Source organism: Musa acuminata, chromosome BXJ2-7 (assembly GCF_036884655.1).
Source record: "Musa acuminata AAA Group cultivar baxijiao chromosome BXJ2-7, Cavendish_Baxijiao_AAA, whole genome shotgun sequence".
Classification (NCBI taxonomy): Eukaryota; Viridiplantae; Streptophyta; class Magnoliopsida; order Zingiberales; family Musaceae; genus Musa; species Musa acuminata.
This window is the reverse complement of record NC_088344.1, coordinates 33406938-33430681: the sequence shown is the minus strand read 5'-3', so window position 1 is coordinate 33430681 and position 23744 is coordinate 33406938. Positions and strand designations below refer to the sequence as shown.

The window sequence follows — 23744 nt, the reverse complement described above, 5'->3', positions numbered from 1 at the left end:
CTAGAATTTACAATAAATTGTAGATGTGATAAGCAATATTGGTATCCAATACCAATGTACTATCACAAAAATCTAACAATTGGAGATTGATCATGAACGTACTTGAAGCTTCACCAAGCTTCTTGTTTCGCCCTTTCTGCAAGGTACTCTTTGCAGTTCCTTTTCCAGTGCCCATCTTTACCACAGTGGAAGCACTGGCCTTTGTCCTTTGCTGGGTCTTTCTTAGCAACCTTTGCTTTACCTGGTCTGCCCTTGCCCTTTCCCTTCTTAAGGGACCTTTCTGCTTTCCTTTTCTTTCTGGTCTCACCAGTATAGAGAACTGGCTTCTCTTTCTTAATAGTACTCTCTGCCTCCCTCAACATATTGAGGAGCTTTGGAAGAGTCACCTCAAGCTTGTTCATATTAAAATCCATTATGAACTATGAAAAGGAATCTGATAGGGACTGAAGTACAATGTCCACACACAAGTTATCCTCTAGGACCATTCCTAGACCTGTGAGTTTCTCTATCCACTCAATTATCTTTAGGACATGGTTCTGAACCGGTGTCCCCTCAGTCATCCTAACGCGGAAGAGGCTCTTGGATATCTCATATCGCTGAGTCCTTTCCTATTCCTCAAACAATTTGCGGACATGTAGGAAAATGGATCTGGCATCCATCTTTTCATGTTGTCTCTGTAACTCAAGAGTCATAGAGCCCAACATATAGCACTGAGCAAGAGTGAAGTCATTAATGTACTTCACGTAGCGAGTGATCTCATCCTCGCTTGCCCCTTCTTCGGGCGTAGGCATCACTGTATCAAGGACATACACGATTTTCTCCACTGTGAGAACAATTCTCAAGTTACGGAGCCAATCCGTATAATTTGGACCAGTGAGGCGGTTGACATCAAGTATGCCACGTAAGGGATTTGAAAGCGACATTTTCTGAAAATAAAGATGCAGCAGAAATGGATAACATGTAGATTTTGCAAGAAATAAACTATCAAGATATGGACTTCTATCTTAATATGCTCCCACTATTTTACTAACGAGTCACGCGACACCCTCAGCACGTGAAACGGAAGTCTCCGGCAGACTTCTAGTGGGGATCAGGATCCAATCAGCATCTTAGTGTAACCTCGAGGGACTCGACCAATCACACTAAGCCTAAAAGGTAGGCAACTCTTGCCGATCACAACTCCTTGTGATTCCCGTCCTGTTCGGCCTCCGAATCACCATGGCCTCGAGGGACTCGACCAACCATGATGCTCGGTTAAGTCAACACCTTCGTTACAAGATGAGTCTGATTTGATGATATACCCTCGAGGGACTCGACCAAGCATACCATGCCCTTAGGTCACCGGTGACATCTCTATGTCGTAAGCAAGATAGCGAATCGCGATATAGGTGAGTCTCGAGGGACTCGACCAACTCAACCTACACCGGGAATCGGTTCCTACTCATAACGATGGAAGGCCACGTGGGTCAATCTAATTGCCTCACGTTTACCGACTTAATATTATCGAGAGATGTTTCTATAATTTGGTCTCCTAATATGACATGTCACACATATACATATTTAATATATATCTACATCGTATGCAAATATATATACATATCTAGTATGTGTATAAGCAATCACATCAGATGATCATGGACCACAACCTAATATGATTAGGCCCGAGCTAGTAGGCCTAATCACTCACATCAAGATCTATGTGTGCAACGGTGCATCTCCATGCCCTGTGATCGTCCATCTCGTCCTCGTCGGTTCCGTCGACATCTTGATGCATCTCCATGCATCACGATCGTCCGTCTCGTGGGTCCCGCTATCGCATCCACGCTCCCGCTACGCCTCCTCATGTGATTACAACTTAATCATAGGCACGCAGGCCCGACAATAAATAAGAAATATAATGGAGGTTCGCAGACCTCAATAATAATAATCACAAGTACACACATCACACGGTCCATGATCATCCGTCCATACATCATACATCACATGTATAAATAATCTGTTGGGAAATCATGGGGGGGCGACATCATATGCGCAGCGGAAGAACAAGAAAACAAAAATCCCCGATTCCCAAAAAGATGTTCGTCGTCGTGCGAAGATTGGTGCGCAAAATCCGCAAAACACAAAACTGCGTATAGAGATTGTGTTACCTAGGGAGATCGTATATCCCTGTTTCCTTGCAGATCCTTAGGAGAGGGTGAAGGAGGTCAAGCGTCCTCCTCTCTAGCGGTGATCCACACAGCAGGGTTGCGACGACGCTCCTCAAAACTCCAGGCCTACTCTGAGGTGGAGAGGGAGAGGAGAATAGGAAGGGCAAGCAAAGACTCTAGCCTATGAGGCTGTGAATCCCTCCTATTTATAGAGATCCCGTGTCAAAACCCTAATGGGTCCTTTCCCTAGTGGGTATTGGATCTGCATCCAATAAGACAAGGGCTCCGTCGGATATCTCATATCCGAACCTCTACTCATCGCAATGCCTACCATATGTGTGTGACCCTCTAGGCCCAATATCGAGCTGGCCGTGAGTCATACCTGTCAGAACTCCTTCTAACTAAGTGAATTATTATCTCTGTAATAATTCACTCGACTCATCGACTACGGAAGTACTAGGCCACTACGCCGTAGTCCCCAGACGATACAAGGGAATCCAATCCATTGGACCTGTCTGTCCTCAGTTACCATGTACCTATAGTCCCTCATCCATCTAATATCTCAGAGACCGTATATCGAGCATGGTGCTGTCAGACCCATACGGTTTCTACTTGAGTCTCGCTCTAATCGGATTCTCCCGGAGAACTCTTTCTCTCTCAACCCGAATGACCCTGGCCAGGGATTTGTCTGAGCAAGAACACATGGGATATTCCTCTCATGATACCGAGAGTGGATGATCCTCTATCGACACTCAATAGCCCTCGTAAGGTCGACTACCACTCCCAATGACCAGCTGTACTAGATCTGGGAACAGCCAAACCTATAAGTCTGGTATCAAAGAGTGGAGCACTCATACAGGACATCCTTGGTGTCTCAAGTCTAAGAACCAGATACACCACTAGGACTACGGAATCGTTGTCTGACAATAAGGCATCATCAACCATCCAGCATTCCGTAAGCGGATCAATCAGTGAACTCATTCTCCAATGAGCACCTGTACTGTATCCCTAGTGTCCCTACACGAGCAACTATGAGACCAGCTGCATCCATCATATGGACGGGTATACAGCACACCAGTCTATCCGGTTATCACGATGTCCCTCTCGAGTAACCTATGACCGGGATTATTTAGGATATGTGTTTAAAGGTGAATCGATCTCATTATCGTGATCTCATCACGATCCGATTCCCATTGCACAAATCCAAGGACATCACAATACATATGCATTTATGCAATAGTTATAAAGTGATATACGCCAAAAATATAATAAGCAAAAAGATTCTCTATCAAGTCACACGTGCCATCACTCACGTGATTGGCTTGCTGGGCACTTATGACTAGCAATCTCCCACTTGACCTAAAGCCAATCACCTATGTGTCTGATCCCCATCAGACCCCTGTGACGCTCAAAGACAATCTGAGACAATGGCTTTGTTAGTGGATCTGCAATGTTATCTTCGGATGGAACTCTTTCCACTGCTACATCTCCTCGGGTCACGATCTCTCTGATAAAGTGGAACCTCCTCAGAACATGCTTAGATTTCTGATGAGACCTAGGTTCCTTCGCTTGAGCAATTGCCCCGTTGTTGTCGCAATATAGGGAAATCGGCTCCTCACTATCCGGCACGACTCCCAAATCTGTGATGAACTTCTTCAACCAGACTCCCTCTTTTGCTGCATCTGATGCAGCAATGTACTCCGCCTCTGTGGTCGAGTCAGCAGTGGTATCTTGCTTGGAACTCTTCCAGCACACTGCTCCTCCATTCAAGGTGTACACATACCCTGAATTCGACTTGCTATCATCGACATCAGACTGAAAACTTGAGTCAGTGTAGCCTTCAACCTTAAGGCTATTACCTCCATATACTAGTAAAAGATCCTTAGTCCTTCTCAAGTACTTAAGGATACACTTTACTGCTTTCCAGTGCTCCAAGCCTGGATCCGCCTGAAACCTGCTCGTGACACTCAGAGCATGCGCTATATCAGGCCTAGTACATAGCATGGCATACATGATAGACCCTATTGCTGAGGCATAAGGTATCATATCCATGTTCGCCCTTTCTTCTGGAGTCTTTGGGGACATACTCGTAGAAAGCGATATCCCATGTCTCATCGGTATGAGACCTCTTTTGGAATTTTCCATGCCAAACCTTTTGACAATAGTTTCTATGTACCTGGACTGGGACAAGCCAAGCATCCTTTTGGATCTATCTCTATAGATTCTAATCCCCAAGATATAAGATGCTTCTCCTAAGTCCTTCATGGAGAAGTGTCTAGATAACCAAGCCTTTATTGTGGATAGCATTCCTATGTCATTCCCAATGATGAGGATGTCATCCACATATAACACCAAAAAGCTAATAACGCTCCCACTTACCTTTCTGTATACACAAGGCTCATCTTCGTTCTTAACGAAGTCATAAGATCTGATTGCCTCATCAAATCTTATGTTCCAACTTCGGGAAGCTTGCTTTAGTCCATAAATGGATCTAAGCAACCTACACACCTTATCTGGGCAGTTCTTGGACACGAATCCCTCAGGTTGCATCATATACACCTCCTCCTCCAGGTTCCCGTTGAGGAATGCGGTTTTCACATCCATCTGCCAGATCTCATAATCATAGTGTGCTGCAATAGCCAATAGAATTCTGATGGATTTTAGCATTGCTACGGGTGAGAAAGTTTCGTCGTAGTCAACACCTTGCCTTTGACGATACCCCTTAGCCACTAGCCTTGCTTTATAGGTCTCTACCTTTCCATCTACTCCGATCTTTTTCTTAAAGATCCACTTGCAACCGATGGGTACAATACCTTCGGGTGCATCAACTAGGTTCCAAACCTTATTGGAGTACATAGAATCCATCTCAGAATTCATGGCTTCTTGCCACTTCCCGGAGTCTATACTCATAATAGCCTCCTCGTAGGTCTGAGGATCAATATCCTCAGCATCCTCTCCTCTAATATGTCCCACATATCTCTCAGGAGGATGAGATACTCTATCAGACCTGCGTAAAGTTGAAACTTGTGTATTAGATACCTGAACAGACTCGGGCTGTAGAGTGGTGCTTGAGCTTGGTTCTCCAACCTCGCTCAATTCTATCATTCTCCCACTGTCTCCGTCAAGAATGTGTTCCTTCTCAAGGAACACTGCTCTCTTAGCTACAAAGACCTTTTGGTCCTCGAGATGATAGAAGTAATACCCACAAGTTTCCTTGGGGTATCCCACAAATTTACATCGCCCTGTCCTTGATTCTAACTTATCGGGGTTGTGTCTTTTAACATGGGCAGAGCAGTCCCAAATCTTAACTACTTTAAGATCAGGCTTCTTCCCTTTCCATATCTCATATGGTGTAGACACCACCGACTTAGTTGGAACTCTGTTCAGAAGGTAAGCTGCGGTTTCTAGGGCATATCCCCAGAATGAGATGGGTAGGTCAGCGAAACTCATCATGGACCGTACCATATCTAATAATGTACGATTTCTCCTTTCAGAGACACCATTGAGCTGAGGTGTATAAGGAGGTGTCCATTGGGATAATATCCCATGGTCCTTGAGGAAGTGAGTAAACTCTGTACTTAAGTACTCACCTCCTCGATCTGATCGAAGAGTTTTGATACTCTTTCCAGTCTGGTTCTCCACCTCATTCTTATACTCTCTGAATTTCTCAAAGGCCTCGGACTTGTACTTCATTAAGTACACATATCCATACCTTGAGAAATCATCAGTAAATGTAATGAAGTAGGAGTAACCTCCAATGGCATGAGTTGACATGGGTCCACATACATCACTATGTATGAGTTCCAACAACTCAGTGGCTCTCTCTCCAGTTCCACTAAATGGAGAGTTGGTCAGTTTTCCACGAATGCAAGGCTCACAAGTTGCATATGACACATAGTCGAATGGATCTAGATATCCATCATTTAGCAACTTTTGAATCCTTCTTTCATGGATGTGACCTAGCCTACAATGCCACAGGTATGCACTATTCAACTCATCTCGTTTCCTTTTGGACATATTTATATTCATGATATGTGGAGTGGTGTCTAACATAAATAAACCATTATGCAATGTTCCTTTCGTGATGATCTTATCATCTAATAATATCGAACAACCATTGTTCTCAAAAACAAATTTATATCCACTAACTGTTAAACATGAAATGGAGATAATGTTTTTGATAATAGAAGGAACAAAATAACATGCATCTAATGCAATAAAAGCTCCACTAGGCAGATGTAGGGCGACCTCGCCAACAGCTAAAACAGCAACTTTTGCTCCATTACCCATCTTGAGGTCCATCTCGCCTCTCTCTAGTCTCCTAGGCTTTGCCAGAACCTGCAACGAATTACATATATGATAAGCACTACCGGTATCTAATACCCATGTGTTATCATAAGAGTCTGACAAATGGAGACCGATCATGAATGTACCTGAAGCTTCATCAAGCTTTTGTTTCGCCCTTTCTGCAAGGTACTCTTTGCAGTTTCTCTTCCAGTGCCCATCTTTACCACAGTGGAAGCACTGGCCTTTGTCCTTTGTTGGGTCTTTCTTAGCAACCTTTGCTTTACCTTGTTTGCCCTTGCCCTTTCCCTTCTTAAGGGACCTTTCTGCTTTCCTTTTCTTTCTGGTCTCACCAGTGTAGAGAACTGGCTTCTCTTTCTTAATAGTACTCTCTGCCTCCCTCAACATATTGAGGAGCTCTGGGAGAGTCACCTCAAGCTTGTTCATATTAAAGTTCATTATGAACTGTGAAAAGGAATCTGGTAGGGACTGAAGCACAATGTCCACACACAAGTTATCCTCTAGGACCATTCCTAGACCTGTGAGTTTCTCTATCCACTCAATCATCTTTAGGACATGGTTCTGAACCGGTGTCCCCTCAGTCATCCTAGCGCGGAAAAGGCTCTTGGATATCTCATATCGTTGAGTCCTTCCCTGTTCCTCAAACAATTTACGGACATGTAGGAGAATGGATCTGGCATCCATCTTTTCATGTTGTCTCTGTAACTCTGGAGTCATAGAGCCCAACATATAGCACTGAGCAAGAGTGGAGTCATCAATGTACTTCACGTAGCGAGCGATCTCATCCTCGCTTGCCCCTTCTTCGGGCGTAGGCATCACTGTATCAAGGACGTACACGATTTTCTCCGCTGTGAGAACAATTCTCAAGTTACGGAGCCAATCCGTATAATTTGGACCAGTGAGGCGGTTGACATCAAGTATGCCACGTAAGGGATTTGAAAGCGACATTTTCTGAAAATAAAGATGTAGCAAAAATGAATAACATGCAGATTTTGCAAGAAATAAACTATCAAGATATGGACTTCTATCTTAATATGCTCCCACTATTTTACTAACGAGTCACGCGACACCCTCAGCACGTGAAACGGAAGTCTCCGGCAGACTTCTAGTGGGGATCAGGATCCAATCAGCGTCTTAGTGTAACCTCGAGGGACTCGACCAATCACACTAAGCCTAAAAGGTAGACAACTCTTGCCGATCACAACTCCTTGTGATTCCCGTCCTGTTCGGCCTCCGAATCACCATGGCCTCGAGGGACTCGACCAACCATGATGCTCGGTTAAGTCAACACCTTCGTTACAAGATGAGTCTGATTTGATGATATACCCTCGAGGGACTCGACCAAGCATATCATGCCCTCAGGTCACCAGTGACATCTCTATGTCGTAAGCAAGATAGCGAATCGCGATATAGGTGAGTCTCGAGGGACTCGACCAACTCAACCTACACCGAGATTCGGTTCCTACTCATAACGATGGAAGGCCACGTGGGTCAATCTAATTGCCTCACGTTTACCGACTTAATATTATCGAGAGATGTTTCTATGATTTGGTCTCCTATTATGACATGTCACACATGTACATATTTAATATATATCTACATCGCATGCAAATATATATACTTATCTAGTATGTGTATAAGCAATCACACCAGATGATCATGGACCACAACCTAATATGATTAGGCCCGAGCTAGTAGGCATAATCACTCACATCAAGATCTATGTGTGCAACGGTGCATCTCCATGCCTTGTGATCGTCCATCTCGTCCTCGTTGGTTCCGTCGACATCTTGATGCATCTTCATGCATCACGATCGTCCGTCTCGTGGGTCCCGCTATGGCTTCCACGCTCCCGCTGCGCCTCCTCATGTGATTACAACTTAATCATAGGCACGCAGGCCCGACAATAAACGAGAAATATAATGGAGGTTCGCAGACCTCAATAATAATAATCACAAGTACACACATCACACGGTCCATGATCATCCGTCCACTCATCATACATCACATGTATAAATAATCGTCATTATGTAGGATTACTAGATAATAAAAATAATAATCAACTAAACCTTTTAATTAATTAATATTTTCTGAAATCAGGGATATATAGGGAATTTCTCAATTCCTAAGGGTATTTTCGTAATTTGGACAAAAGACAGAAACTGGAATTTCTCAAATTCCGAGGGGCAAAACTGTCTTTTGCGCAGAAAACCCTAATACCCTTTCCCCTTTTCGCTGCTGCGCCGTCGCCGCCGCCACCCTGCTGGCGGCAGCCTGTGCGGCGAGGGCGAGGGCACTGCCCTCGCCTGCAGGTGGCACGCCCGCTGGGGTCGCTGCCGCTGCAGGTGGGCGCCCCCGCGGGCGCCGCCGCCTTCGCGGGCGGTTCTGCCCGCGAGTTAGCGCCCGCAGGTGGTGCTGTCTCGCTGGCGGCCGCCCCTGCGGGGTTTTTGCCCGTGGGAGCAGCGGCCACAGGCGCCGCTGCCCTGCGGTGCCTCAGCCCGCGCTGCTGCCCCGCGGCGCCTCTGCCCGCGGGCTCAGTGGCCGCAGGCGCTTCTACCGAGCGGGCTCCCAGCCCCGCCGGCCGCAAGCCTGCTGCAAGCAGATCGCCGACCGGCTACTGCAGGCACAGCGCTTGCGCATGCGCCGGCGCTGTGCTGCCTGGCTACGGCTGGCTGCAGGCATGCAGATCGAGGGCAGCAATTGTTGCTGCCCTTCCTTGCTTTTGCGTCAACGATTTTGACGTCAATATTCTTCCTAAACAGAACACACGCAGTTCAAAAACCAATCATTCGCACGAACAACCTGGCTCTGATACCACTGTTGGGAAATCATGGGGGGGCGACATCATATGCGCAGCGGAAGAACAAGAAAACAAAAATCCCCGATTCCCAAAAAGATGTTCGTCGTCGTGCGAAGATTGGTGCGCAAAATCCGCAAAACACAAAACTGCGTATAGAGATTGTGTTACCTAGGGAGATCGTATATCCCTGTTTCCTTGCAGATCCTTAGGAGAGGGTGAAGGAGGTCAAGCGTCCTCCTCTCTAGCGGTGATCCACACAGCAGGGTTGCGATGACGCTCCTCAAAACTCCAGGCCTACTCTGAGGTGGAGAGGGAGAGGAGAATAGGAAGGGCAAGCAAAGACTCTAGCCTATGAGGCTGTGAATCCCTCCTATTTATAGAGATCCCGTGTCAAAACCCTAATGGGTCCTTTCCCTAGTGGGTATTGGATCTGCATCCAATAAGACAAGGGCTCCGTCGGATATCTCATATCCGAACCTCTACTCATCGCAATGCCTACCATATGTGTGTGACCCTCTAGGCCCAATATCGAGCTGGCCGTGAGTCATACCTGTCAGAACTCCTTCTAACTAAGTGAATTATTATCTCTGTAATAATTCACTCGACTCATCGACTACGGAAGTACTAGGCCACTACGCCGTAGTCCCCAGACGATACAAGGGAATCCAATCCATTGGACCTGTCTGTCCTCAGTTACCATGTACCTATAGTCCCTCATCCATCTAATATCCCAGAGACCGTATATCGAGCATGGTGCTGTCAGACCCATACGGTTTCTACTTGAGTCTCGCTCTAATCGGATTCTCCCGGAGAACTCTTTCTCTCTCAACCCGAATGACCCTGGCCAGGGATTTGTCTGAGCAAGAACACATGGGATATTCCTCTCATGATACCGAGAGTGGATGATCCTCTATCGACACTCAATAGCCCTCGTAAGGTCGACTACCACTCCCAATGACCAGCTGTACTAGATCTGGGAACAGCCAAACCTATAAGTCTGGTATCGAAGAGTGGAGCACTCATACAGGACATCCTTGGTGTCTCAAGTCTAAGAACCAGATACACCACTAGGACTACGGAATCGTTGTCTGACAATAAGGCATCATCAACCATCCAGCATTCCGTAAGCGGATCAATCAGTGAACTCATTCTCCAATGAGCACCTGTACTGTATCCCTAGTGTCCCTACACGAGCAGCTATGAGACCAGCTGCATCCATCATATGGACGGGTATACAGCACACCAGTCTATCCGGTTATCACGATGTCCCTCTCGAGTAACCTATGACCGGGATTATTTAGGATATGTGTTTAAAGGTGAATCGATCTCATTATCGTGATCTCATCACGATCCGATTCCCATTGCACAAATCCATGGACATCACAATATATATATGCATTTATGCAATAGTTATAAAGTGATATATGCCAAAATATAATAAGCAAAAAAGATTCTGTATCAAGTCACACATGCCATCACTCACGTGATTGGCTTGCTGGGCACCTATGACTAGCAGCCTACGCACGAAGAAGGGGCAAGCGAGGATGAGATCGCTCGCTACGTGAAGTACATTGATGACTCCACTCTTGCTCAATGCTATATGTTGAGCTCTATGACTCCAGAGTTACAGAGACAACATGAAAAGATGGATGCCAGATCCATTCTCCTACATGTCCGCAAATTGTTTGAGGAACAGGGAAGGACTCAACGATATGAGATATCCAAGAGCCTTTTCCGCGCTAGGATGACTGAGGGGACACCGGTTCAGAACCATGTCCTAAAGATGATTGAGTGGATAGAGAAACTCACAGGTCTAGGAATGGTCCTAGAGGATAACTTGTGTGTGGACATTGTGCTTCAGTCCCTACCAGATTCCTTTTCATAGTTCATAATGAATTTTAATATGAACAAGCTTGAGGTGACTCTCCCAGAGCTCCTCAATATGTTGAGGGAGGCAGAGAGTACTATTAAGAAAGAGAAGCCAGTTCTCTACACTGGTGAGACCAGAAAGAAAAGGAAAGCAGAAAGGTCCCTTAAGAAGGGAAAAGGCAAGGGCAAACAAGGTAAAGCAAAGGTTGCTAAGAAAGACCCAACAAAGGACAAAGGCCAGTGCTTCCACTGTGGTAAAGATGGGCACTGGAAGAGAAACTGCAAAGAGTACCTTGCAGAAAGGGCGAAACAAAAGCTTGATGAAGCTTCAGGTACATTCATGATCAGTCTCCATTTGTTAGAATCTTATGATAACACATGGGTATTGGATACCGGTAGTGCTTATCATATATGCAATTCGTTGCAGGTTCTGGCAAGGCCTAGGAGACTTGAAAGAGGCGAGATGGACCTCAAGATGGGTAATGGAGCAAAAGTTGCTGTATTAGCTGTTGGCGAGGTCGCCCTACATCTGCCTAGTGGAGCTTTTATTGCATTAGATGCATATTATTTTGTTCCTTCTATTATCAAAAACATTATCTCCATTTCATGTTTAACAGTTAGTGGATATAAATTTGTTTTTGAGAACAATGGTTGTTCGATATTATTAGATGATAAGATCATCACGAAAGGAACATTGCATAATGGTTTATTTATGTTAGACACCACTCCACATATCATGAATGTAAATCTGTCCAAAAGGAAACGAGATGAGTTGAACAGTGCATACCTGTGGCATTGTAGGCTAGGTCACATCCATGAAAGAAGGATTCAAAAGTTGCTAAATGATGGATATCTAGATCCATTCGACTATGTGTCATATGCAACTTGTGAGCCTTGCATTCGTGGAAAACTGACCAAATCTCCATTTAGTAGAACTGGAGAGAGAGCCAATGAGTTGTTGGAACTCATACATAGTGATGTATGTGGACCCATGTCAACTCATGCCATTGGAGGTTACTCCTACTTCATTACATTTACTGATGATTTCTCAAGGTATGGATATATGTACTTAATGAAGTACAAGTCCGAGGCCTTTGAGAAATTCAGAGAGTATAAGAATGAGGTGGAGAACCAGACTGGAAAGAGTATCAAAACTCTTCGATCAGATCGAGGAGGTGAATACTTAAGTACAGAGTTTACTCAGTTCCTCAAGGACCATGGGATATTATCCCAATGGACACCTCCTTATACACCTCAGCTCAATGGTGTCTCTGAAAGGAGAAATCGTATATTATTAGATATGGTACGGTCCATGATGAGTTTCGCTGACCTACCCATCTCATTCTGGGGATATGCCCTAGAAACCGCAGCTTACCTTCTGAACAGAGTTCCAACTAAGTCGGTAGTGTCTACACCATATGAGATATGGAAAGGGAAGAAGCCTGATCTTAAGATTGTTAAGATTTGGGGCTGCCCTGCCCATGTTAGAAGACACAACCCCGATAAGTTAGAATCAAGGACAAAGCGATGCAAATTTATGGGATACCCCAAGGAAACTTATGGGTATTATTTCTATCATCTCGAGGACCAAAAGGTCTTTGTAGCTAAGAGAGCAGTGTTCCTTGAGAAGGAACACATTCTTGACGGAGACAGTGGGAGAATGATAGAATTGAGCGAGGTTGGAGAACCAAGCTCAAGCAGCACTCTACAGCCCGAGTCTGTTCAGGTACCTAATACACAAGTATCAACTTTACGCAGGTCTGATAGAGTATCCCATCCTCCTGAGAGATATGCGGGACATATTAGACTAGAGGATGTAGAGGATATTGATCCTCAGACCTACGAGGAGGCTATTATGAGTATAGACTCCGGGAAGTGGAAAGAAGCCATGAATTCTGAGATGGAATCTATGTACTCCAATAAGGTTTGGAACCTAGTTGATGCGCCCGAAGGTATTGTACCCATCGGTTGCAAGTGGATCTTTAAGAAAAAGATCGGAGTAGATGGAAAGGTAGAGACCTATAAAGCAAGGCTAGTGGCTAAGGGGTATCGTCAAAGGCAAGGTGTTGACTACGACGAAACTTTCTCACCCGTAGCAATGCTAAAATCCATCAGAATTCTATTGGCTATTGCAGCACACTATGATTATGAGATCTGGCAGATGGATGTGAAAACTGCATTCCTCAACGGGAACCTCGAGGAGGAGGTGTATATGATGCAACCTGAGGGATTTGTGTCCAAGAACTACCCAGATAAGGTGTGTAGGTTGCTTAGATCCATTTATGGACTAAAGCAAGCTTCCCGAAGTTGGAACATAAGATTTGATGAGGCAATCAGATCTTATGACTTCGTTAAGAACGAAGATGAGCCTTGTGTATACAGAAAGGTAAGTGGGAGCGCTATCACCTTTTTAGTGTTATATGTGGATGACATCCTCATCATTGGGAATGACATAGGAATGCTATCCACAGTAAAGGCTTGGTTATCTAGACACTTCTCCATGAAGGACTTAGGGGAGGCATCCTATATTTTGGGGATTAGAATCTATAGAGATAGATCCAAGAGGATGCTTGGCTTGTCCCAGTCCAGGTACATAGAAACTATTGTCAAAAGGTTTGGCATGGAAAATTCCAAGAGAGGTCTCATACCAATGAGACATGGGATATCGCTTTCTACGAGTATGTCCCCAAAGACTCCAGAAGAAAGGGCGAACATGGATATGATACCTTATGCCTCAGCAATAGGGTCTATCATGTATGCCATGCTATGTACTAGGCCTGATATAGCGCATGCTCTGAGTGTCACGAGCAGGTATCAAGCGGATCCAGGCTTGGAGCACTTGAAAGCAGTAAAGTGTATCCTTAAGTACTTGAGAAGGACTAAGGATCTTTTACTAGTATATGGAGGTAATAGCCTTAAGGTTGAAGGCTACACTGACTCAAGTTTTCAGTCTGATGTCGATGATAGCAAGTCGAATTCAGGGTATGTGTACACCTTGAATGGAGGAGCAGTGTGCTGGAAGAGTTCCAAGCAAGATACCATTGCTGACTCGACCACAGAGGCGGAGTACATTGCTGCATCAGATGCAGCAAAGGAGGGAGTCTGGGTGAAGAAGTTCATCACAGATTTGGGAGTCGATACAGATAGCGAAAGTCGACTTCCTTATATTGCGACAACTATAGGGTGATTACTCAAATAAGGGAACCCGGGTCTCATCAGAAGTGTTCTGAGGAGGTTCCAGCTTATAAGAGAGATTGTAACCCGAGGAGATGTAGTAGTGGAAAGAGTTCCATCCGAAGATAACATTGCAGATTCACTGACAAAGCCGTTGTCTCAGATTGTCTTTGAGCGTCACAGGGGTCTGATGGGGATTAGACACATAGGTGATTGGCTTTAGGTCAAGTGGGAGATTGCTAGTCATAGGTGCCCAGCAAGCCAATCACGTGAGTGATGACACGTATGACTTGATACAGAATCTTTTTGCTTATTATATTTTGGCGTATATCACTTTATACCTATTGCATAAATGCATATATATATATTGTGATGTCCTTGGATTTGTGCAATAGGAATCGGATCGTGATGAGATCACGATAATGAGATCGATTCACCTTCAAACACATATCCTAAATAATCCCGGTCATAGGTTACTCGAGAGGGACATTGTGATAACCGGATAGACTGGTGTGCTGTATATCCGTCCATATGATGGATGCAGCTGGTCTCATAGCTGCTCGTGTAGGGACACTAGGGATATAGTACAGGTGCTCATTGGAGAATGAGTTCACTGATTAATCCGCTTACGGAATGCTGGATGGTTGATGATGCCTTATTGTCAAACAGCGATTCCGTAGTCCTAGTGGTGTATCTGGTCCTTAGACTTGAGACACCAAGGATGTCCTGTATGAGTGCTCCACTCTTTGATACCAGACTTATATGTTTGGCTGTCCCAGATCTAGTACAGCTAGTCATTGGGAGTGGTAGTCGACCTTACGAGGGCTATTGAGTGTTGACAGAGGATCATCCACTCTCGGCGTCATGAGAGGAATATCCCATGTGTTCTTGCTCAGACAAATCCCTGGCCAGGGTCATTCGGGTTGAGAGAGAAAGAGTTCTCCGGGAGAATCCGATTAGAGCGAGACTTGAGTAGAAACCGTATGGGTCTGACAGCACCATGCTCGATATACGGTCTCTGGGATATTAGATGGATGAGGGACTATAGGTACATGGTAAATGAGGACAGACAGGTCCAATGGATTGGATTCCCCTGTATCGTCTGGGGACTACGGCGTAGTGGCCTAGTATGTCCGTAGTCGATGAGTCGAGTGAATTATTACAGAGATAATAATTCACTGAGTTAGAAGGAGTTCTAACATGTATGACTCACGGCCAGCTCGATATTGGGCCTAGAGGGTCACACACATATGGTAGGCATTACGATGAGTAGAGGTTCGGATATGAGATATCCGACGGAGCCCTTGTCTTATTGGATGCAGATCCAATACCCACTAGGGAAGGACCCATTAGGGTTTGACACGAGATCTCTATAAATAGGAGGGATTCACAGCCTCATAGGCTAGAGTCTTTGCTTGCCCTTCCTATTCTCCTCTCCCTCTCCACCTTAGAGTAGGCCTGGAGTTTTGAGGAGCGTCGTCGCAACCCTACTGTGTGGATCACCGCTAGAGAGGAGGACGCTTGACCTCCTTCACCCTCTCCTAAGGATCTGCAAGGAAACAGGGATATACGATCTCCCTAGGTAACACAATCTCTATACGCAGTTTTGTGTTTTGCGGATTTTTGCGCACCAATCTTCGCACGACGACGAACATCTTTTTGGGAATCGGGGATTTTTGTTTTCTTGTTCTTCCGCTGCGCATATGATGTCGCCCCCCATGATTTCCCAACAGGAAGGTCATCCGGTGGCCTACGAGAGCCACAAACTCAACGAGACCGAGAGGCGGTACCCAGTGCATGAGAAGGAGATGACAGCCGTGATCCACTGTCTATGAGTTTGGCGACACTACCTCCTCGGGTCGCGATTTGTGCCGAGGACAGACAATATCGCCTTGAGCTATTTCCAAACTCAGAAGAAGCTCTCCCCAAAGCAGGCGCGGTGGCAGGACTTCCTGGCTGAATTTGATATGGCAATGGAGTACAAGCTCGGGAAGGCGAATGTCGTGGCCGATGCGCTGAGTCGGAAAGTGGAATGCGTGAATGCTGCACAACTGGAGGGCAGAGGCCAAGCAAGTCAGTTACACTCCAACTTCCTTTCCCGAATCAGAGATGGACTGTATAGTGATCCCCAAGCAGTTATCCTGATGCAGCTCATCAAAGAAGGCAAGGCATGACGATTCTGGGTCCAGGAGGGACTTGTTTACACAAAAGGGAATAGGGTTTATATTCCCCGAGTGGACAATTTAAGGCGTGAACTCTTAAAAGAGTGTCATGATTCCCTTTGGGCTGGACACCCGGGCATTCACATAACGTTAGCTCTCGTTGAGAGGGCCTTCCACTGGCCGAAGATGGGGATTGATGTGGAGGAATATGTTCGAACATGCCTTACTTGCCAACAAGACAAGGTGGAGCAGCGGAAGCCAGTGGGACTTTTGGAGCCATTGCCCGTACTAGAAAGGCCGTGGGAGAGCATTTCCTTAGACTTCATATCAAGCTTGCCACCTGTAGGGGGACTTGGATCGATACTCATGGTGGTCGATCGGTTTTCAAAGTATGCAACTTTCATTGCTGCTCCCCTACACTGTTCAGTAGAAGAGGCAGCCAGACTGATGATGAAGGATGTAGTGAAGTATTGGGGAGTCCCGCACAATATCATTAGTGATCGAGACGCTCGGTTCCTGAGACGATTCTGGACCGAGCTATTCAAATTGTTGGGGTCAAAGTTATACTTCTCTACAAGCCTCCACCCCCAGACGGATGGCCAGACTAAAAGAATAAATTCGCTCTTGGAGCAGTATCTCTGGCACTACGTGAGTGCCAATCAACGAGATTGGGTGAAGCTGTTGGACATTGCCCAATTCTCCTACAACTTGCGGCGGAGCTCTGCATCCAACAAGAGCCCCTTCGAAATTATCACAGGACAACAACCGTCAACTCCGCACACCATGGCAATTGGGTATACTGGAAGTAGTCATTCAGCCTATCATTTCGCAAAGGAGTGGCATCGAAATACAGATATTGCGCGGGCTTACTTGGAGAAGGCGGCAAAGAGGATGAAGAAGTGGGCCGACTTGGGAAGGCGACCGCAAGAGTTCAAAGTTGGCGATTTAGTGTTGGTAAAGCTCCAACCAGCATCACTCCAATTCTTCAGGAATAGAGTCCACAAAGGATTGGTGCGTAAGTATGAAAGGCCCTTCCCAATTATCAGTAGGGTAGGTAATGTTTCTTACAAGTTGCAGCTGCCGGCGTGGTTCAAAATTCACAACATTCTTCACGCCAGCAACCTAAAAGCCTACCATTCGGATCCGCAAGATGCTTCTCGAAGTGTTCCAACTCGGCTACCTCCCATCACAGCCTCCTACGAGAAGCGAGTGGAAACCATTCTGGCAGATCGCAAGATAAAGCTACCCAACGGAGCGGAGCAGATAGAGTACTTGGTGAAGTGGCGAAAGCTTCCCCGAACTAAAGCCAGTTGGGAGCTTGAAGACGCCCTGCGACATGAAGAAGAAGTCATCAACAACTGCCAACAAGCGTCGACGAGGGCGTCGACAGTTTAAGTGGGGGAGAATGTCACGAACGGTCGTCGCGCACCCGCAACAACTCCGTTCAACGAACCGTTCATCGCTCACACCTGCATGTACAACTGCTTGACAGCATGTTTTCTCATGGTTTTGGGTCATTTTGCTTGTAAATATGTAAGTTCGAACAAGTTGCAGCGTTGCAAAGCGACCGCTCACTGAACCGAGCAAAACAGCCCCAAAACAGCCCAAAACAGCTCCGTTTTCGCGTGTCGCGGGAGGTGAGCGGAGAGCTGCCTCCGCTCACCAAAATGTCAGCCATCTTAGACCCCAGGAACCCCCCGGGTAGCACAGGGCTGGATGGGGCTTCGGTTATATACCGGGCGTTGAGATCTTTTTCGCAAGTTCGCACGTGACCTTTACGGGAACTTGTCTTTGCGCCCGGGACCAGGTGAGCGGCTGTTTATGGGCTTGCAGTTGTTCGTTCATCCTTGAAAGCCTTGTTTTTCTCCCTCTCTCTCTTTTCTCTTGTGCACATAGGGTGTTCGTCGAATTGCTTGTAAAGCTTCCCTTTTCGCAAGACTTCGGGACTTGTCCGTTGCTCGTTCTTTCGATCTAACTTTCTTTCTCTTTTACAGGTCCTTTGGGACCTGCGAGAGGTTACAAAGTAGCTGATCCTTGCGGAGCAATATCGCAAGGGCGAAGCGCGACTTAGGCAACGCAAGCTAAGTTCGCGTCTTTGCCACAAGAGTGAAGCGCGACTTAGGCAACGCAAGCTAAGTTCGCGTCTTTGGCCGCAAGATTGCCTCACGCCTTAGGCAATTCCAACTAAGTTCGTGACAGGAGGGCCTGGGCCTCGTGGCCCAGAGGGACCTCCCCCGCAAGGAGGTGGTGGTGGAGGTCCCCAAAAGGCTCTGGATCGACTCCGACACGGTGGTCGCCTCCGAGATCGGGAGGCTGTGCGCCGGTCTCAAGCCCTGGGTCTCCATCGCCCTCTTCCTCCTGCGGGAGAGGGCCCTGGGCACGGCCTCTCCCTGGCACCCCTATCTCGGCATTCTTCCGCCAACACCCAATTCCACTATCTTCTGGTAAGTGCGAGAACCCGTTCCGACAAATCATTGATTTTGGCTTTGCTTCACATAATTACTCCCACCCGACCGCTCTGTGAAATTCCTCAAAGCAAGATTCTTTTGTCTTGTACAATCGAATTATTAAGCAGCATTTGATGTTTCCGGTGCAGGTCAGAAGAGGAGCTTTCTGAAATAGAAGGTAAGATGAATCATTCTTCTTAAAGCAATGTTTGTTGTTTCCTGCATCTGTCTGTATTTATCTTTGTTTGGGTGCATACATTGATACTTTGCAGGTGAGGTATATGATTTCTATATGGTGAGGTAGAGGGCTGAAGTTACTTGAGAATAGTAGTCTGACATGGATAAAAATTAGTGTGTCCAGACCTTCAGTGACCTGCTTGATCTTTTGACTTACAGTGGCATTCAATCATATGCTGATGCCCTTTAGTTTCAACGAAGGATTTTAAAGGAAGTTGGTTTGCCGAATACTGTATTCTGCCATTGCCATATGGTGAGGTAGAGGGCTGGTGTGGATTGTATAATGAAGTAGGACAGAAGAATTGTGCAGACTACAAAATAGCTGAAGAGAGCTTGTGGATTATGAAACACATACCAAATGAATAAAGGCTAGCTAAATAAATGTTTTGATCATCAAAGAGCTAACAGAACAAGATTCTGAGTAAATGTGGCTTTTATAATGCATGTCCTAAGAAAAATATTTCACCTGTCCATACATTTTATTGTGTATCTGTGCCTTCTGTTCTACTTTCTGCTTCTATGATTCCCACATGATGTATGCTGATTTCCCTTTACTTCCATCAGCTTTGATGTTTCGTATTAAGATGGTGGGTGTTTGTATTTGTGTGTGCATTTGTGCAGGAACTCAGTTATTGAGCACGGCAATGGGTGCTAAAGAGTATGTGGAAAGTGAATTTGTCAAAGCAGAAGCGGAAGTGATACTTCCAAACAAACATCTCTTTCCTTCAGCTATAACATTGCTTGATTTTCTGTGGGCTTTCGGAATTCTCAGATCAAGGGCCTTTTCACGTGGTCGTGGTGAAAATCTTGCTCTTGTTCTATTGGTTGATCTTGTAAGATCTTCGTAGTATAATACTGCTTGCTGAAAGTTATAGAGCTCAATTATTATCACAAATATTATGGGCTTCTTTTTTTTGTCTGAACGTAGTGAATCTTTAAAAGTATGTTTTTTGGTGTCTGTCAACAATGTTGATATGGAATTTTGACCTTTAATTCAATGGCATGTAGATATCTGTTGACTTGCATAATACACTAAATTTGAATTCTGAAATTCAAAATCACTCCTGAACTTTCAATTTTATAGAATTAGCTTGCAATTAACTTCGATGAAAATAAAAGAATTAGCAGAAATCTTCAAGCCTTTAATTGGTTATTTCATGCTGACATGCCGTTTGAATCACTTGATATAAGAAGCTTAAAGAGGTAGTGATATAAATCTTGATGCAAATCTGGATTTGAGGAAGCAATAATTGTAAAAATGTAATGGCAGCAAGTGCCAAGTAGGGTTGTAATCAAGCCAATCTTTGCCTAGAACGTTGGGAGCATCAAGACAGGAATATATAAATTTGATTAACTTTTTATGATTCGGTTTATAATCTATCTTTGTAGAACTAATTACAGAGAAATGATGAATCTCTTAATTTATGGGGTATGGTTTATGATACATGGAATTTCAGTTCCAAATTTTTGCTGTCCAGATTCCACTATGCTGATCATAATCATAAATGCACGAAGTGGGTTCCTTATGCGAGGTTCCTAGACTGCTACTATGCTTTTGATATAATTACACATGGAGTTATTACTTCAATATCCATGTTGTTCAAGTACTAAACTAATATCTCTCCATGAAGTTATTGTTTTAGTACCCCATGCAATTCAGTTATCACAACTGGGACTGCTTTGTCATGATTTCATTTACACCTACAATACGTATTTGGCCGCATTCTCATCCTGGTGATTTTGAATGGTCCCAACTCCCAGCTAAGCTAATTTGATTACATGTTTTCCCACAATTGACTCTGTTAATGGCAGTATTGCTGGTCAAAAGAACAACCAGGTTTCTTTTTGTTGTTTCTAGCGAAGTGCTTTGTCATCTTCCTATGTCTATCCTTGCACCACTTGTGCATCTGCAGAACTCTTTAAGCATGTTCATACCACCTTAAACTAATTATGAAGAAAAAGTATATAAACTAAATGTAAAACTAGATTTTGTGTAAATTAAACTTTTTAGCTATAACTGGCCTGGTTTATATTTTACAAGCAGTGATCAGCCATGTAATGAATAAAATGCCTAAATATTTCCACGAACTTTTTCCACTTGAATGAGTTGCCAGCTAAATGATCATCATATTACACTTTCTTCATTGTACTTACCATCTTGACATTTGAGTTTCAGTTTATTATCTTTTGCTCTTCTCTCCCAGATTAACCACAGTTCCAGTATCACTCAAGAGGATTCTTCTTGGGAAATTAAAGGAAAGGGCATCTTTTCTAGGGAACTGATATTCTCTTTACGAACACCAGTCCATGTGAAATCTGGTGAGCAGGTGAGATTCATTGTATAACCTCTGTATTCAATTTTATCATATAGAGATTCCTATGCGGGGAAAGATGAGTGTGGATCTGAGCAAATTGTTTGCATTAATACCAGCAGCCTTTCAACTCATGTTTATCATGATAAATATACTCAGGTGTATATCCAGTACAACATCGCGAAGAGTAATGCCGACTTGGCGCTTGATTATGGCTTTGTTGAACAGAGGCCAGATCGGGATGCATATACTTTTACACTAGAGATTAGTGAATCTGATCCATTTTATGGAGACAAACTAGACATTGCAGAGTCAAATGGTTTAGATGAAACTGCATACTTTGATATAGCTCTAGGGTGCCCTCTAACCCCATTGATGCTTCCATATTTGCAGTTGGTAGCTCTTGGAGGAGCAGATACTTTTCTCTTAGAATCGGTTTTCAGAAACACAATTTGGGGTCATCTGGAATTGCCGGTGAGTCGTGCCAATGAGGAAGCCATTTGCCATGTTGTCAGACAGGCCTGCAAATCTGCTCTCTCTGTCTACCACACTACCGTAGAAGAGGTATGCATTTATTTAGCTTTGAACTATTAAAACAACTTAAAAATCTTTTCTACTAAGCTGGGACTGTACATTCATCCTATATGTGGGGCCTATTGAATATATAATAAAATTACAAGTGTACAGTAAATCCTTAACAATCACATCATAATTATATGTTGGAACAATTGTAGTATACCGACCTTCACCGCTGACCTTTTGCAAACTAAAAGAGAAAAGGTCAACAGCGTTCGTGTAATTCCAAAGTTATGGTACATGATAGGCACCATTCAACAAAACCAACACTGAGGAATGCTATTATTGATTGATTATGCTCGAGTAACATAAAGAACTAGAAAAAAAAATAATAGTAGATTTGACTATGCTACATTTTTTTTTTTGTTTCCTTTTGTATTACTGTGTTTTAATTTACTTTTTTGGTTTTTTCCATGATAACCGTCTTTATATACATGACTAAGCATGTAGATGTAATGAACAGGATGAAAAACTTATGGAAGGGGATAATTTGGATGAAAGATTTAGAATCGCAGTTTGTGTAAGAGCTGGCGAGAAGAAAGTTCTCCAGCAGATTGATGGTGCTTTCCGAGAGAGAGAGTCCGAGTTGGATATTTTGGAGTATTATCACGAGAGGAGGCTCAAGGATCTGGGACTGGCTGGGACTGGTTGGGCAACAAGGTGAAATCATCTTCTGGGAATCTAAATAGAACACCTGCACGCACCTTCTCTCCCAATATATGATTTCACATGTTGTACATGGAGACCACAGTGAACAGTTGCACGCAGGTAATTGAGATAATAATGCATTTGACACCAGAATGCAGTTTATCATCCACAATTGCAGTCCTGTAAGCATCGGATACTCTGTGATGATTTGATTGATTTCATGTGTTCTAATCCAACTGTGATGTGTATTCATATCGCCACAATCATATATCGTCACAAAGTAACTACAAACAGAAGTGATTAGTTGCTATGCAAGAAGAGATTAATGCTCTTCAAAAGAATCATACTTATGATTTGGTGCTACTACCAAATTGAATGAAGGTCTTGAAGAATAAATAGGTTTTTAAGTTGAAGACTCACGAATATTGTTCTCAACCAAAATACAAAGCTAGATTAGTTGTGAAAGGCTTTGGTCAAAAGAAATGTATTGATTTTAAAGAGATATTTTCTCCTATTATTAAAATATCTTCTATTTATGTTGCTCTTGGTATTGCTGCTAGTCAGGACTTGGAGGTTGAGCAGTTAGATATGAAGACAACTTTCCTTCATAGTGATTTGGAAGAGAAAATTTATATGGAGCAACCAGAAGGTTTCAAAGTCAAAGATAAAGATAACTTTGTCTGCAAGTTAAAGAAGAGCTTGTATGAGCTAAAGCAAGCTCCAAGACAGTGGTACAAAAAATTTGATTTATTTATAATAGAAAATAGATACAAAAGAATGACTTCAGATCATTGTGTGTACGTCAAATAGTTTAGTGAGAATTTTATTATTCTCTCACTTTATGTTGATGACATGCTTATTCTTGAGAAAGATATGTCTAAAATTGACGAGTTGAAGAAAAAATTAAGTGAGTCTTTTGCAATGAATGACATGGGGCTAGCAAAGTAAATACTATGCATGTAGATTTCCCATTGATGGGGATATAAACAGAAATAACCTTTGTATAGGAACAAATACTAGAAGACCAAAATACACAGCGGAATAAAATGGAAACACAATCAAACAGA

The 23744-nt window shown here is 44.1% G+C and overlaps 1 protein-coding gene across 1 annotated transcript in view; it reads left to right on the top strand.

Annotated features, from left to right (window-relative positions):
- Window positions 1–22842, top strand: part of LOC103992431 (fructose-bisphosphate aldolase-lysine N-methyltransferase, chloroplastic) — a 43330-nt gene extending 20488 nt beyond the window's left edge. Inside the window, 7 exon segments of the mRNA XM_065115600.1 lie at window positions 18657–18901; window positions 19054–19082; window positions 19763–19974; window positions 21346–21468; window positions 21613–22017; window positions 22493–22666; window positions 22668–22842. Of these exon segments, the coding sequence (XP_064971672.1) occupies window positions 18657–18901; window positions 19054–19082; window positions 19763–19974; window positions 21346–21468; window positions 21613–22017; window positions 22493–22666; window positions 22668–22718 (1239 nt within the window). The 3' untranslated portion in view covers window positions 22719–22842.
- Window positions 22843–23744: the final 902 nt, after the last annotated feature.